General features: G+C 53.9%; 1 protein-coding gene across 3 annotated transcripts in view; it reads left to right on the top strand.

The window, feature by feature from the left end:
- The window catches only part of LOC116954669 (anion exchange protein 2-like), a 62,218-nt gene that overhangs the window by 7,835 nt on the left and 38,484 nt on the right, over positions 1–15,899 (top strand). The window contains exons 1-4 of one of the 3 annotated variants that reach the window (XM_076052563.1): positions 1,071–1,662; positions 5,699–5,870; positions 6,616–6,776; positions 7,697–7,728. In XM_076052563.1, the coding sequence (XP_075908678.1) occupies positions 1,660–1,662; positions 5,699–5,870; positions 6,616–6,776; positions 7,697–7,728 (368 nt within the window). In that variant the 5' untranslated portion in view covers positions 1,071–1,659. Of the gene's footprint in view, positions 1–1,070; positions 1,663–5,698; positions 5,871–6,615; positions 6,777–7,696; positions 7,729–13,203; positions 13,646–15,899 lie in introns of those variants that run through there. The other 2 variants (XM_076052562.1, XM_076052564.1) reach the window with 2 other exon arrangements.

Below are 15,899 nucleotides of genomic sequence, written 5' to 3'. Positions count from 1 at the left end.
CCCGGCAGCTTCGTATGGAGCGATAGGCCAGGCAGCTTCCACACAGCGTTGCGCAACTGATGTAAAGATTACCACGTGGTAGGCTGTCGCGACCAATATCGTCCATAATATAGGTTGTTTTTGGGTTAGATCGCGTAAATACAAATGTGTCGTTAAACCCGCCACCACCCCGCACAGCCGATTAGTTAGATTGTGAATGTTGTGGATTTGCTCTCCAACACACAACCGGTGGTGCTGTACTCGTCACAAATTGGCACGTTCTGTTTACGTGACAAACTTTACTCATTGCGCTGGTGTCGGGTGGTGGCGGATTTAACGACACATTTCTAGATTTACGCAATCTAACCCCCCCCCCCCGCCCTATGTTATGGATGCAGTAAAGATACTCTGCCACTCGATTGATTGGGGAGCGAGAGAGCGTTGCCTGCCACCCCAGTGCCGGGCAGCAGCAGCAGCAGAGTTGAGAGTTCGGGCGTTCGGGGTAGCTGGGCACAGGCAAGTGGCAGGGGTCAGAGCCGGGAGACGATCAGGGGGTAGGTAGGAGTGGGGCTCCTGGCGGTGCGGTAATGGATGCGGAGCAGGGTCATTGCTTCGGGAGCGGAGCAGCGATGGGAATAGGTGGTAAGGGTTATGATCATGGGTAAGGGGGTAGCGATAAGGGGTAGGGATGTGAGTAGACTCAGGGGTAAGGGGGTAGAAAGAGACAGTAGTGAGGAGTGGAGGGGGTAGGGATGTGAGTAGACTCAGGGGTAAGGGGGTAGAGATAGACGGTAGAGTGAGGGGTGGAGGGGGTAGGGATGTGAGTGGACTCAGGGGTAAGGGGGTAGAGCTAGACAGTAGTGAGGGGTGGAGGGGGTAGGGATGTGAGTGGACTCAGGGGTAAGGGGGTAGAGCTAGACAGTAAAGTGAGGGGTGGAGGGGGTAGGGATGTGAGTGGACTCAGGGGTAAGGGGGTAGAGCTAGACAGTAGAGTGAGGGGTGGAGGGGGTAGGGATGTGAGTGGACTCAGGGGTAAGGGGGTAGAGCTAGACAATAGAGTGAGGGGTGGAGGGGGTAGGGTTATCCCGGACGGGTTACGCAAGTTGCCGGCCGGCGAGCGGAGAGAGCTCAAGAGCAGCAGCAGCAGCAGGGAGTGAGGGCTCAGCTTAGTTCGGGAGATCCCAGGATCCCCTTTGTCCTTAGATCCGAGTCCCAGGACCCCCTAGATCCTTTGGCCCGTATCCTAGGAAATCCCTAGATCGTTAGATTATAATCCCAGGACCCCCTCGATTCTTAAACCCGAATCCCAGGAACCACCCCCCCCCCCTTGGGAAACCTTGACCCCCATTATAACAAAGACACTCGCACGCCCCCTGAGGACCTTAAGATTCACTCTGAGACCTGCAGCTCTGAGACCTGCAGCTCTGAGACCTGCCACTCAGAGACCTGCCGCTCTGAGACCTGCCCCTCTGAGACCTGCTGCCGCCACCACCACCACAGGGCCCTCTCAAGATCAAAAAGGCTCCCGGGCGGTTTAAAACTCAGATCCCCCCCCCCCATTCCCCCTACGGGGACCTTAGACCCCTAAGAATCTTGGGACCCTTAGCGACCCTTAGACTCTGAGCTTCAAGACCTTCAGGTGTCCGAGGCGACCGTTAGACTGGACCGTCCAGCTGGGCCATGGTAAGTGTGCGACGGCTGATGGCTAGGAGATGTTGACTAACTCGCCTGGTCTACGGGAGGTTGTGGGTCCGATCCCGACACTTGACGACGCCTGCTGCTGTATATTTGGAGTTTGCGTGTCTCTCTCTATCTCATTATCACGGTGGCTGGGAGATGTTGACTACCTCGCCTGGTATACAGGAGGTCGTGGGTTCGATATAGACCCTGACGACGCCTCCTGCTGCCGTATATTTGGAGTTTGCGTGTCTCTCTCTATCTCACTATCACGGTGGCTAGGAGATGTTGACTACCTCGCCTGGTATACAGGAGGTCGTGGGTTCGATATAGACCCTGACGACGCCTCCTGCTGCCGTATATTTGGAGTTTGCGTGTCTCTCTCTATCTCATTATCACGGTGGCTGGGAGATGTTGACTACCTCGCCTGGTATACAGGAGGTCGTGGGTTCGATATAGACCCTGACGACGCCTCCTGCTGCCGTATATTTGGAGTTTGCGACTCTGTTGCTCTCTCTCCGTGATCGCGTGGATTTTTATCCGGGCTCTCCGGTTTCCCCCTCCACATTTAGAATCAACATCACCCCGCGTTTAGAGTCTTTGGCTTTACCTCGCAAAATAAAACATAGTTTCGTTTTTAGTTTAACGCCAGTGACGATTATCTGAACCGGTGCTGGCCCTTCCCTAGGTCAACTCAGTCTCAAATGAGTACCTGGTGTGGTGTGTAAACATCGGAACTCGGGGGAGACAAAGGCGGCCGGGCGTAGTGCATTGGCTCGCGAACAGCACTTGCCCCAACACGTCTGTTCAATGCTACACGGGGGACATTTGTCTTTTGTATGTTATAAGGTGCTGACGCGATGGGATACTTCTGGTGGGCAAGATTTAATTTGTTAAAAGTAAATATCGCAATCATGATCACAATCATGATCACAATCATCCTCCACACAGTCCTTAACCTCATTAATCAAATCTGTTTCATCATCACTGTCGGATTATTTACCACCATTAGTCTGATCGCAAACACCATCATTAGTCAATTTAACGAGTAGTCATCTATAATAGAGGTTTGTTTTGGGTGAGATTGAGTAAATATATACATGTATCGTTAAAACAACAAACTTCCTGATGAAGCTAGTTGTCATTACTGGCGAAACGTCGTACTCGGATTGTAAATGTTGTGGCTTGGCTCTCCAACACACAACCGGTTAGTGCTGTACTAGTATACTACACTATACACTACACTATACACTACACTATACACTACTATACACTACACTATACAATAGTGCTGTACTAGTATACTACACTACACACTACACTACACACTACACTACACACTACACTACATACTACACTACACACTACACACTACACTATACACTACACTATACACTACACTTTACACTACACTATACACTACACTATACACTACACTATATACTACACTATACACTACTATGCACTACACTATGCACTACACTATACACTACTATACACTACACTATATACTACACTATACACTACACTATACACTACACTATACACTACTATACACTACACTATACACTAGGGCTGTACTAGTGACGAATTGGCCACGTTCTATACACTTTGGTTCTATTCGGTAAAGTCACGTAGGTAAAAAATAAAACAACAAAAATCACGACGTTTCGGCCACAACACAAGCGGCCTTCATCAGGTGAAGGGATTAGGCTGTCTAGAGGACAGCGCTGGAGTGAAACACAGCCACGCTCAGACCGCGACCTTTAAGCTGAGTGCGAGGAAACAAGGTGCCTTGACAAAGGAATTAGCATAAAAAATTAGCGTTTGATTGGCCGACTTAGCATAGAGGTGGTGTACATGCAGGTGCACTTGCCGTTTGGCGCGGGGGGGGGGGGAGTTTCCCTATTGATGGTGTGAAAAGGGACTTTTTAAGAGCTGCGAAAGTTTGGGGTACCACTACTTGAAAAATATACTGTACCATTGAAAATTAGTTTAATGTTTAGTTCGATTTAGAACATCTTTCCAATGGTTGCTTAATTTGAAACCATCTTCTCGGTTGAAATTGTGTCTGTGTTTGTAGATCTGAATTGCCTCGTGAACAAATCTCTGATGAATACCCGTGGGTTTGCAAAGAACCTTGGTATCGGAGAAAATTATATCGTGATAACCCACAGCGTTGTAACAGTGATCAGCTACGGCAGAAGAATTCGTTTTGCCGTGTTTCAAATCTGATTTGTGCTCGCGAATTCGGTCAGAGACATGTCGCTTTGTCTCCCCGATATAGCAATCACCGCAGGTACAACTCAATTTGTAAACCCCGGGGTACTGTAAGTCAGGAATGACATTCTTCACGGATGGGATCAGATTACGAATTTTGTGTACTGTATTGAACCGGACCTGGATCTTGTGTTTGTTTAGAATTTTGGAAATCTTTTTAGTAACGCCTGCTATATATGGTAGTGTGATGGTTTTGACCGGAGTATCAAGTGGTTGTTTCTGTATGGAGGGAGAAACAGCTTTGCGGATGGTACGGTCAGAGTATCCATTCTTTTTGAGGGCCAGGTGTACATGTTTTAATTCACTGGTCAGGTGGTGTTGGTCCGAAATGCAATGAGCCCTATGGTATAAAGTTTTGATGAGAGAATTCTTTTGGGCTGGGTGGTGGTGGGAATCAGGTTTCAAGTAGGAATCTGTGTGGGTGGGTTTCCTGTAGACAGAATGCCCCAATGAGCCATCAGGTCTCCTCTCAAACAGAACATCCAAGAATGGTAGCTTGCCATCTTTCTCCACTTCCATGGTGAATTTGATGGCGGGATGTCTGGAATTGATGTGGTGTAGGAAAAGGTTCAGAGCTGGGAGGCCATGTGGCCAAATGACGAAAGTGTCATCCACATATCTCTTCCACAGGGAAGGTCTGAGCGTGGAAGTCTGGATGGCGTCTGATTCAAATTTCTCCATGAAAATATTGGCTATCATTGGTGACAAGGGGGATCCCATGGGGTACCCTCATTTTGTTTGTAGAAGGAGCCATTCCAAGTAAAGTAGGTATTGTTGAGGCAGTGCCTAACCAGTGCAGGTGTGTCGGGGTCTAGTCCATGTTGGACCAAATTTTCAATTATTTCAATGGTATCAGGTACTGGGACCTTGGTGAACAAAGAGACCACATCGAAGCTGACAAGGATATCGTCAGGGGACAGTACAACGTCTTTGACCATAGAGACCAATTGGGCTGAGTTAAGTACTGCTGAGGCGGTCTTGCCAGTGAAAGGCAGCAAGGTATCTGACAGAAAACGGGCTAGTCTATAGGTAAGGGAGTTGTCGTAGAATGGCCACGGTCTGTTTACGTGACAACCCTTACGAGTTGGCTGTGTCGGGTGGTGGCGGGTTTAACGACACATTTATACATTTACACGATCTAACCCAACAAACCTCTATCATGGACCATCATTAGTCTTAATAATCATTATTCGTCAACAACATCATCAACATCATCATCAAAATCATCATCACAATCATCATCACAATCATCGTCAGCATCAAATTGTCTACCATCATCTTGACAATGATACTGATCACATGGTTCCGCCATCTTTATCATCATCATCATCACCACCACAATAACCATTGCACTCTGGTCATCTCAGAGTCTAAATGTTTCTGCTCTTCTATATTTGTGCTTATTGTCGCGAGGTGTAAGGGCTCACTGAGATGCGGAGCGGTGGTCTATCACCACCACCACCACGGGGGAATGGAGAGTGGCGGCAGCATCTGAATCGTGTCAAGGCGCGATTCTCAAGCAGCGGCAGTCAACTTCCCTAACCGGGCGTTCGACCGACAAATTGCTGTTCTCCGAATTAGACTTTTCCCCGTCATGCTAACGTTGAATTTCCATTGGGCTGAGAAACACAGCAGGCACGGCGCGTTCACTCGAGAGCCGTGGAAGCCCGACCCAGCACCAACTTCTCGCGACCCCCGCTCCCCCTACGCCCCCACCCCCTCCCCCCGCATCTCCCTCCCCCCCCGCCCCCCTCCGCCACAGGCGGTGCTGGGGGATGGAGCTGCTCGAGACGAGGAGGTGTGGCCGGGAAGCGAGGAGGTGGCCCACGCCACCGACGAGGTGGACGAGGATGAGGAGGAACTTCACCGAGGGCTGTCGGTGGTGAGGGTGAGCCGGGAGGAGGCGCGGGGAGGAGGAGGAGGAGGAAGAAGAGGTGAGAAGGACGACTATCAGGGTGCGATCATCATCATCATCAGCATGGTCATCATCGTAATCAGCATGATCAGCATCATCAGCATGATCATCATCATCATCATGATCATCATCATCATCATCATGATCATCATCATCAGCAGTAATAGTAGCATGATCAAACATTCTAATAATCAGCAGCAATGCAAGCATGATCAATCAGCAGCAGCAGTAGGATGATGATCATCATCATCACCATAATCAGCAGCAAAAAAAATCCACCATCATCGTCATCATCTTAATTCGGCGTAGCATCACCACCACCACGATCACCATCACCACCATCACTATCACCACCATCAACACCATCACCACCACCACTATCAACACCATCACCACCACCAACACTATCACCACCACCACTATCACCACCACCACTATCAACACCACCACCACTATCACCACCACCACTATCACCACCACCACTATCACCACCACAACTATCACCACCACCACCATCACTATCACCACCACCATCACCACCACTATCACCATCACCACCACCACTATCACCACCACCACCACTATCACCACCACCACCACTATCACCACCACCACCATCACCACTATCACCATCACCACCACCACTATCACCACCACCACTATCACCACCACCACCACTATCACCACCACCACCACTATCACCACCACCATCACCACCACCATCACCACCACCGCCATCTCCACGAGGCGTCACGTGTCCTCAGGCCACGCTGGAGGCGACCTCCATGGCCGCTTGCCGCTGTCTCCTCTCGTGCCCATCGACTCGAAACTCCGGGAGCCCAAAGCGTCGACTCCAACCCTCACCCCGCGGACTCAGAGGACTCCCCGGCTACCTGGGCCCAACGGGGACGCGTGCAGCGTGCAGGTGATCCAGCAGTAGATAGGTCACGGCTCGTGGTGACGATGGTGACGGCGTGGGGAGCGGTGGCGCTGCGGTTAGCGAACCTGCACTACGAACCCGGCGACCCGAGTTCCATTCCCGCTCACGAACAATAACAGCGACGAAAGTGTGAACCGGTCCCGGGCCTCCTCTAGGTCGACTCAGCCTCAGATGAGAACCTGGTGCGGTGTAGTAATCATCAGCACTGGGGAGACAAAGGCGGCCGGGCGTGGTGCTGGCCTCCTTAGGTGCTGCTCGCTAACAGCACTTGCCCCAACATGCTGTTGAAGGCTACACGGGGGATCTTTGTCTTTGTGTGATGGTGTATGGCTGGGTAGGGGAAATTCTACGTTGACGATCGTGTGGCACTGTCGCTCCCGTTTGACCCCCCTCCTGCTCCCCCTTGCCACGCCCCCTCTGCTCCCCCTTGCCACGCCCCCTCTGCTCCCCCTTGCCACGCCCCCTCTGCTCCCCCTTGCCACGCTCCCTCTGCTCCCCCTTACCACGCCCCCTCTGCTCCCCCTTGCCACGCCCCCTCTGCTCCCCCTTGCCACGCCCCCTCCTGCTCCCCCTCTGCTCCCCCTTGCCACGCCCCCTCTGCTCCCCCTCTGTTCCCCCTTGCCACGCCCCCTCTGTTCCCCCCTGCCACGCCCCCTCGGTTCCCCCCTGCCACGCCCCCTCTGTTCCCCCTTGCCACGCCCCCTCTGCTCCCCCTTGCCACGCCCCCTCTGCTCCCCCTTGCCACGCCCCCTCCTGCTCCCGCTCTGCTCCCCCTTGCCACGCCCCCTCTGCTCCCCCTCTGCTCCCCCTTGCCACGCCCCCTCTGCTCCCCCTTGCCACGCCCCCTCTGTTCCCCCTTGCCACGCCCCCTCTGCTTTCCCTGTTCCCCTTTTGCTCCCCGGCAGAACGGTGATGGAGGCAATTCCCAAGGTAGCCGGTAAGTGAACACACACGGGGACTAACATGGGGGCTAACACGCGGACTAACACACGGGCTAACACGGGGACTAACACGGGGGCTAACACGGGGACTAACACGGGGACTAACGTGGGGACTAACACGGGGACTAACGCGGGGACTAACACGGGGACTAACACGGGGACTAACACGGGGACTAACATTGGGGCTAACACGGGGGCTAACACGGGGGCTAACACGGGGACTAACACGGGGACTAACACACGGACTAACACACGGACTAACACGGGGACTAACGCGGGGACTAACACGGGGACTAACGTGGGGACTAACACGGGGACTAACACGGGGACTAACACGCGGGCTAACACACGGACTAACGCGGGGGCAAACACGGGGACTAACACGGGGACTAACACGGGGACTAACACGGGGGCTAACACGGGGGCCAACACGCGGACTAACACGGGGGCTAACACGCGGGATAACGTGGGGGCTAACGCGCGGACTAACACGGGGACTAACACGGGGGCTAACACGGGGGCTAACACGCGGACTAACACGGGGACTAACACACGGACTAACACGCGGACTAACGCGGGGGCTAACACGCGGACTAACACGGGGGCTAACACACGGACTAACACGGGGACTAACACGCGGACTAACGCGGGGACTAACACATGGACTAACACGGGGACTAACACGGGGACTAACACGGGGACTAACACGCGGACTAACGCGGGGACTAACACGCGGACTAACGCGGGGACTAACACATGGACTAACACGGGGGCTAACACGGGGACTAACACGGGGGCTAACACGGGGGCTAACACGGGGACTAACACGGGGGCTAACACGGGGACTAACACGGGGACTAACGCGGGGACTAACACGGGGTCTAACACATGGACTAACACGGGGACTAGCACGGGGGCTAACACGCGGACTAACACGGGGACTAACACGGGGACTAACACGGAGGCTAACACACGGACTAACACGGGGGCTAACACGGGGACTAACACGGGGACTAACACGGGGGCTAACACACGGACTAACATTGGGGCTAACACGGGGGCTAACACGGGGACTAACACGGGGGATAACACGCGGACTAACACGGGGACTAACACACGGACTAACACGCGGACTAACGCGGGGGCTAACACGCGGACTAACACGGGGGCTAACACACGGACTAACACGGGGACTAACACGCGGACTAACGCGGGGACTAACACATGGACTAACACGGGGACTAACACGGGGACTAACACGGGGACTAACACGCGGACTAACGCGGGGACTAACACGCGGACTAACGCGGGGACTAACACATGGACTAACACGGGGGCTAACACGGGGACTAACACGGGGGCTAACACGGGGGCTAACACGGGGGCTAACACGGGGACTAACACGGGGGCTAACACGGGGACTAACACGGGGACTAACGCGGGGACTAACACGGGGTCTAACACATGGACTAACACGGGGACTAGCACGGGGGCTAACACGCGGACTAACACGGGGACTAACACGGGGACTAACACGGAGGCTAACACACGGACTAACACGGGGGCAAACACGGGGACTAACACGGGGACTAACACGGGGGCTAACACACGGACTAACATTGGGGCTAACACGGGGGCTAACACGGGGACTAACACGGGGGATAACACGCGGACTAACACGGGGACTAACACGCGGACTAACACGGGGTCTAACACGGGGGCTAACACGGGGACTAACACGGGACTAACACGCGGACTAACACACGGACTAACACGGGGGCTAACACGGGGGCTAACACGGGGACTAACACGGGGGCTAACACGGGGGCTAACACGGGGACTAACACGGGGGCTAACACGGGGGCTAACACGGGGGACTAATACGGGGGCTAGCACGGGGGCTAACACGGGGGCTAACACGGGGGCTAACACGGGGGCTAACACGGGGACTAACACGGGGGCTAACACGGGGGCTAACACGGGGGCTAACACGGGGGACTAATACGGGGGCTAGCACGGGGGCTAGCACGGGGGCTAACACGGGGGCTAACACGGGGGCTAACACGGGAGCTAACACGGGGGCTAACACGGGGGCTAACACGGGGACTAACACGGGGGACTAATACGGGGGCTAGCACGGGGGCTAGCACGGGGGCTAACACGGGGGCTAACACGGGGGCTAACACGGGGGCTAACACGGGGGCTAACACGGGGACTAGCACGGGGGCTAACACGGGGGCTAACACGGGAGCTAACACGGGGGCTAGCACGGGGGCTAACACGGGGGCTAACACGGGGGCTAACACGGGGTCTAACACGGGGGCTAACACGGGGGCTAACACGGGAGCTAACACGGGGGCTAACACGGGAGCTAACACGGGGGCTAACACGAGTCATGGCGGTGTGAGTCTCGTCGCCACAGGCAGGGAGCGAACCCGTCACGCCTCGCCGCCCCCAAACTCGGGACCCGCGTGTCACCCGCGTGTCACCCCCGTGTCACCCACGTGTCACCCGCGTGTCACCCCCGTGTCACCCACGTGTCACCCACGTGTCACCCGCGTGTCACCCACGTGTCACCCACGTGTCACCCGCGTGGTTCAGGCAGAGCCGTACCGAGGTTCAGGGGTAACGGCGAATCGTGGCGACCGTCCCGGAAAGGGGGGGGGGGGGGTACGCCGTGGAATATTCCCCGGGCTCCGCAACCCCCCCCCCGCCCCCCACACGGTCCAAGCGCAGCCCTTCAAGTGCCTGCGCACGCCACCGCCGGTCAAATGACCTCCACATTGTCTCAACTGCCGCGCCAGGAAATCGAGTCAAAGGCGGGCTACCTCTGAATTTTGCCCAGGTGGTGCCGAGTGTTGCTCATCATTATATGACGAGAGGGAGCTCTCCATGAAAGTGTTGTTGGCCTGCTCTTCCACAACTGGCTAGGACGCCTCGGAAGCTTGTGGGAGTGTCCCCCACGTGTTACCCCACCGTCTTGCCGCTCATTCGCACCGAACGGCCTGCGGCAGCTTCCCAATGCTGTCGTAACAACAACAACAACAGCAGCAACAATTATAGTAACAACAACAACAAACGAGCAAAATATAAAATACAATTGCAGTTTGAAAGTAATAATGTTACGAATCGTGCAGTTATTAGTAATGGCCAACGTCGTATTAATGTCGGCTTAAACCGACGCAGAGAAATTTTTTATATATATTAAAAAAATACTTTAAAAATATATAAAACCCTGGACCCAAATAATTCTTACTCAGCTCATTTTATTACACTATTGTGTAATTACGGAAAATCCCACACGGGCACGAGAGTGAGTGGGTAGGGGCAACATGGCTCAGAGCTAGGAGAGTTGAATAATCATTATTAAGCACATACTCTTTGGTTCTTTCGGTAAAGTCACGTAGGTATAAAATAAAATAAATCAGGTGGGAAAGCATGGTCTGCTGCTGAGGCAAACAGCCTGCCACAGGTCCCAGTGTGGAAGTTTGCTGCTGCTGCTGCTGGCCACGGCGAGAGGGAATTGAGACCAGAGTGGTTTATGATCTCGGTCCGTAGTTTGGGTTTCGTGGCCACAGTCTGCGTCTCTCGAGCTGCTGCTGCTTCTTGTGTCTGTCTCAGTGTGGAGGTCTCCCGCTGCTGCTGCTGCTGGCACGACGGGAGAGCTTCAGCAGAGAGAGAGAGGGAGAGTTCGTGTCGTGTCGCTCTTCCTCCTCCTCCAGACCACAGCGGGTTTACTGTGCGGTCCATGGCGTGGATTGCATGGCCACACCGCTGTGGAGTCTTTGAGGCTGAGGACTATAAAAGGCAGGAGGAGGTGCGATGATGATGATGCCCAATGAGCACGGAACTAATACCCCGCACTCTTCCGATTGTGAGATGCTCGCTTTGTACCCGGATGTCAATGCAGCCACACAAAGGTTCACAACAGCAACGATCCCCCATATAGCCTTAACATTCTCTTGGGGCAAGTGCTGTTAGCGAGCAACACCTATGAAGGCCGGAATGGCACATGGAGGGTGTGGGTGGCCAGCACCACGCCTTTGCCTCCGGAGTGCCGATGTTTACACACCGCACCAGGTTATTGATTTTAGGTTGAGTCGACCTAGGGGAGGCCCAGGACCGATTCAGATAATCGTCACTGGTGTTGGCCGTGAGCGGGAATCGAACCCGGGTCGCTGGATTTGTAGCACAGCGCCCTAATCGCTACCCCACCGCTCCTTCCCCTTACATACACAGACTTCACGAAAGCCTACGTGTTAAACTGATACACAGACTTACACACAGACTTACACAGACTTACACACACACACAGACTTACACACAGACTTACACACACAGACTTACACACAGACTTACACACACAGACTTACACATAGACTTACACACACACAGACTTACACACGCACAGACTTACACACACAGTCTTATACACACACAGACTTACACACACACAGACTTACACACACACAGACTTACACACACAGACTTACACACAGACTTACACACACAGTCTTACACACAGACTTACACACAGACTTACACACAGACTTACACACAGACTTACACACACGCAAGTCAAAAATAACAAAGTTGATTTGCTGCTCAAACGAGCATTGAGGCATCGGTGCCCATCTGTTTACAGCCCTACGGAGCCAGTGGTGGAAATTCCACTTTCATATGGCGGGGGAGAGTTTATCTGTAGGGCAACCGTCGTTGACTTCGCCATCCCGGAGGGAGGGGCGAGGGGCTTAGCTCACCACCCAATCCCCAGCCCCTTTACACAATTTGAACTTCCAATCTTTCGATTGCAAATCGCTAGAGGGGGGGGGGGGGCTGCCCCTACCCCCTAATCAGGAGGAATAGGGTAAGCGATTATCGTCGTCGTGTGTAATGTCGAGGTGGGCGCGTGGTTGGGGTTACGCATTCGAAAGTCAATAATTTGCAACGTCCACTGTTTTTTTTTTTATTTTGAACCCAAAAAATTAAATTTTTGAGAGAGCGAGGGAGAGGGAGGGAGATCAACGAGAAACGAGATTTTGTAAAATGAACGAGAAATGTTATTAAAGCCCTTGACATAAATCCGGAATAAATTGGAATACTTAAAAAATATATATGGGTTCGAGTGGAATCCGATTACTAGATTGGGTGGAGGGGAAGGGGGAGGAGAAGGAGGGGGAGGAGAAAGAGAGGGAGGGGGAGGAGGAGGAGGAGGAGGAGGGGGAGGAGGAGGAGAGGGAGGGGGAGGAGGAGGGGGAGGAGGAGGGGGAGAGGAGAGGGAGGGGGAGGAGGAGGGGGAGGAGGAGGGGGAGGAGGAGGGGGAGGAGGAGGAGAGGGAGGGGGAGGAGGAGGAGAGGGAGGAGGGGGAGGGAGGAGGAGGAGGAGGAGAGGGAGGAGGAGGAGGGGGAGGAGTCCACCCACAGAGGTGAGAGGGGGAGTGTGAACGGTGGGGTGGGTGGTTGGGGGTCTCATGGCCAGGTATAAACACTTGGGGAGATACCTGGCCAAGATAGACAGAGAGAGAGAGAGAGGGCGGCAGAGTGCAGGCGCAGGGTGGGGACGTGCGCTCTGGACAGATGCACAATGCACGTGTGTCCCTTGGACTTCAATTCGCACCGCACGTAGCCAGCCGTGGCGACGCAGACGCGCCGAGTTCACTTCGCCTGGCCGCGGGAGGCGGCCCTTTGACCACCGCGAGCGCCTTAAAGAGCGGAGCCCTGACACCTGCCGCTCCGTGCCCGCGTTGGCAAGAAGATGCCTCTCCACCCTAGCAAGATCGTCCTCCCTCTGTGAAGAGGAGGGGGAGGTGTGGTAATTCCTGGCCGGGCTGTACGGCGGAAGAGGCCGAGGAGGGTGGCGGAGGAGGTTCGTGGTCGTCGACAAGAGGGTTCGGTTGGCAGCCGCGACGGGCCGGTGGGTGTCTACGGCGTTGCGCGGAGAGAGAGAGAGGGCCCAAGGATTTTGTCAGACAATCGTACGCATGAGGTGTGAATCGACGAGGGTTGGAATTCGACGGTGGCCGGAGACGCACGAAGCGAAATGTTTGACGGAGACGTTTGAATGAGGAACGGGGACGGTCGACGGACGTTGTGCAAGGGCGCTGGAGGGCGATCCTCCTCGGTCGTACGGCACGGGCGACGTTTACCAACGGAGCCGTCCCCGTAGGGGCACGGGCGAATCGGGGCGGACGCCCCGGGCCCTGCGCTTTGGGGGGGGGGGGTCGACGTCACGGTGCCAGATGCAATACGACCGGTTTAGTTTGAAGGGGGGGGCCCACAGAGTGTGTGAGTTACCATGCCCCCCCCCATAGACGGTCCTGACTTTATGTGTGTGTGTGTGCGTGTGTGTGCGTGTGTGTGTGCGTGTGTGCGTGTGCGTGAGTGTGTGTGTGCGTGTGTATGTTCGTGCGTGTGTGTGTGTATGTGTGTGATGTATGTGTGTATGTGTGTGTAGTGTATGTATGTGTAGTGTGTGTGTGTGTGTCTGTGTGTGTGTATGTATGTGTAGTGTATGTGTGTATGTGTGTATGTGTCTGTGTATGTGTGTGTATGTATGTATGTGTGTATGTTATGTGTGTATGTGTATGTATGTGTATGTGTGTGTGTAGTGTGTGTGTGTATGTATGTGTGATGTATGTGTGTATGTGTATGGTGTGTGTGTAGTGTGTGTATGTATGAGTGTGTGTGTGTATGTATGTGTGATGTATGTGTGTATGTGTATGGTGTGTGTGTGTGTGTAGTGTGTGTATGTATGAGTGTGTGTGTGTATGTATGTGTGATGTATGTGTGTATGTGTATGGTGTGTGTGTGTGTAGTGTGTGTATGTATGAGTGTGTGTGTGTATGTATGTGTGTATGTGTGTATGTGTATGTATGTGTATGTGTGTGTGTATGGTGTGTATGTATGTGTGTGTATGGTGTGTGTGTATGTATGTGTATGTATGTGTGTGTATGTGTGTATGTGTATGGTGTGTGTGTGTGTAGTGTGTGTATGTGTGTGTGTGTATGTATGTGTATGTATGTGTGTATGTGTGTATGTGTGTATGTGTATGAGTGTGTGTGTAGTGTGTGTATGTATGAGTGTGTGTGTGTGTGTGTATGTATGTGTATGTATGTGTGTCTGTGTGTATGTATGTGTATGTATGTGTGTATGTGTATGTATGTGTATGTGTGTGTGTAGTGTGTGTGTGTATGAGTGTGTGTGTGTATGTATGTGTGATGTATGTGTGTATGTGTATGGTGTGTGTGTGTAGTGTGTGTATGTATGAGTGAGTGTGTGTATGTATGTGTATGTATGTGTGTATGTGTATGGTGTGTGTGTGTGTAGTGTGTGTATGTATGAGTGTGTGTGTATGTATGTGTATGTATGTGTGTATGTGTATGGTGTGTGTGTGTGTAGTGTGTGTATGTATGAGTGTGTGTGTATGTATGTGTATGTATGTGTGTGTGTCTGTGTGCGAGCTCACGGAGCCGTTGGGGGTGAGTCTCTGCCGAGGCTTCGGCGCATTGCCCGCGGTGCTGCCGCGAATCGGCGGTGCCGGGGGGGCGGGGAGGGGCGGTTGCTGGGTCACGTGACCCGTGGCCTGGCCCTGGCTGTCCACACCGCGTGGCGCTCTTCGTCGTCCGCCGGCGGCGGAGGCGTTGTGACGGTGACATTGGGACTGGCGTTGTGACGTTGGCGTTGTGACGGTGGCGTTGTGACGGTGGCATTGTGACGTTGGCGTTGTGACGGTGACATTGGGACTGGCGTTGTGACGTTGGCGTTGTGACGGTGGCGTTGTGACGTTGGCGTTGTGACGTTGGCGTTGTGACGGTGGCATTGTGACGTTGGCGTTGTGACGTTGGCGTTGTGACGGTGGCGTTGTGACGGTGGCGTTGTGACGTTGGCGTTGTGACGGTGGCGTTGTGACGGTGGCGTTGTGACGGTGGTGTTGGGACAGTGGCGCCGTAAAGGGGGAGGGGGGCGTGAACCGGGACTTGACGCGCAACTTGGGATCTGGGTAGGGGGGGGGGGAGGCAGGGGGGTTCGGGTGGCACCTTTCCAAGTTGCAGAGTTGAGTTGCAGAGTTGAGTTGCAGAGTTGAGTTGCGGCGTTGAGTTGCGTAGTAACCCGCGACCTCCTGTAGACCAGGCGAGGTAGTCAACATCTCCTAGCCACCGCGGCGCCCT

This window comes from Petromyzon marinus, chromosome 56 (genome assembly GCF_048934315.1).
Source record: "Petromyzon marinus isolate PM22_M1 ecotype Great Lakes invasive population chromosome 56, UKy_Petmar_22M1.pri1.0, whole genome shotgun sequence".
Classification (NCBI taxonomy): Eukaryota; Metazoa; Chordata; class Hyperoartia; order Petromyzontiformes; family Petromyzontidae; genus Petromyzon; species Petromyzon marinus.
This window is presented reverse-complemented; position numbering and strand designations above follow the sequence as displayed.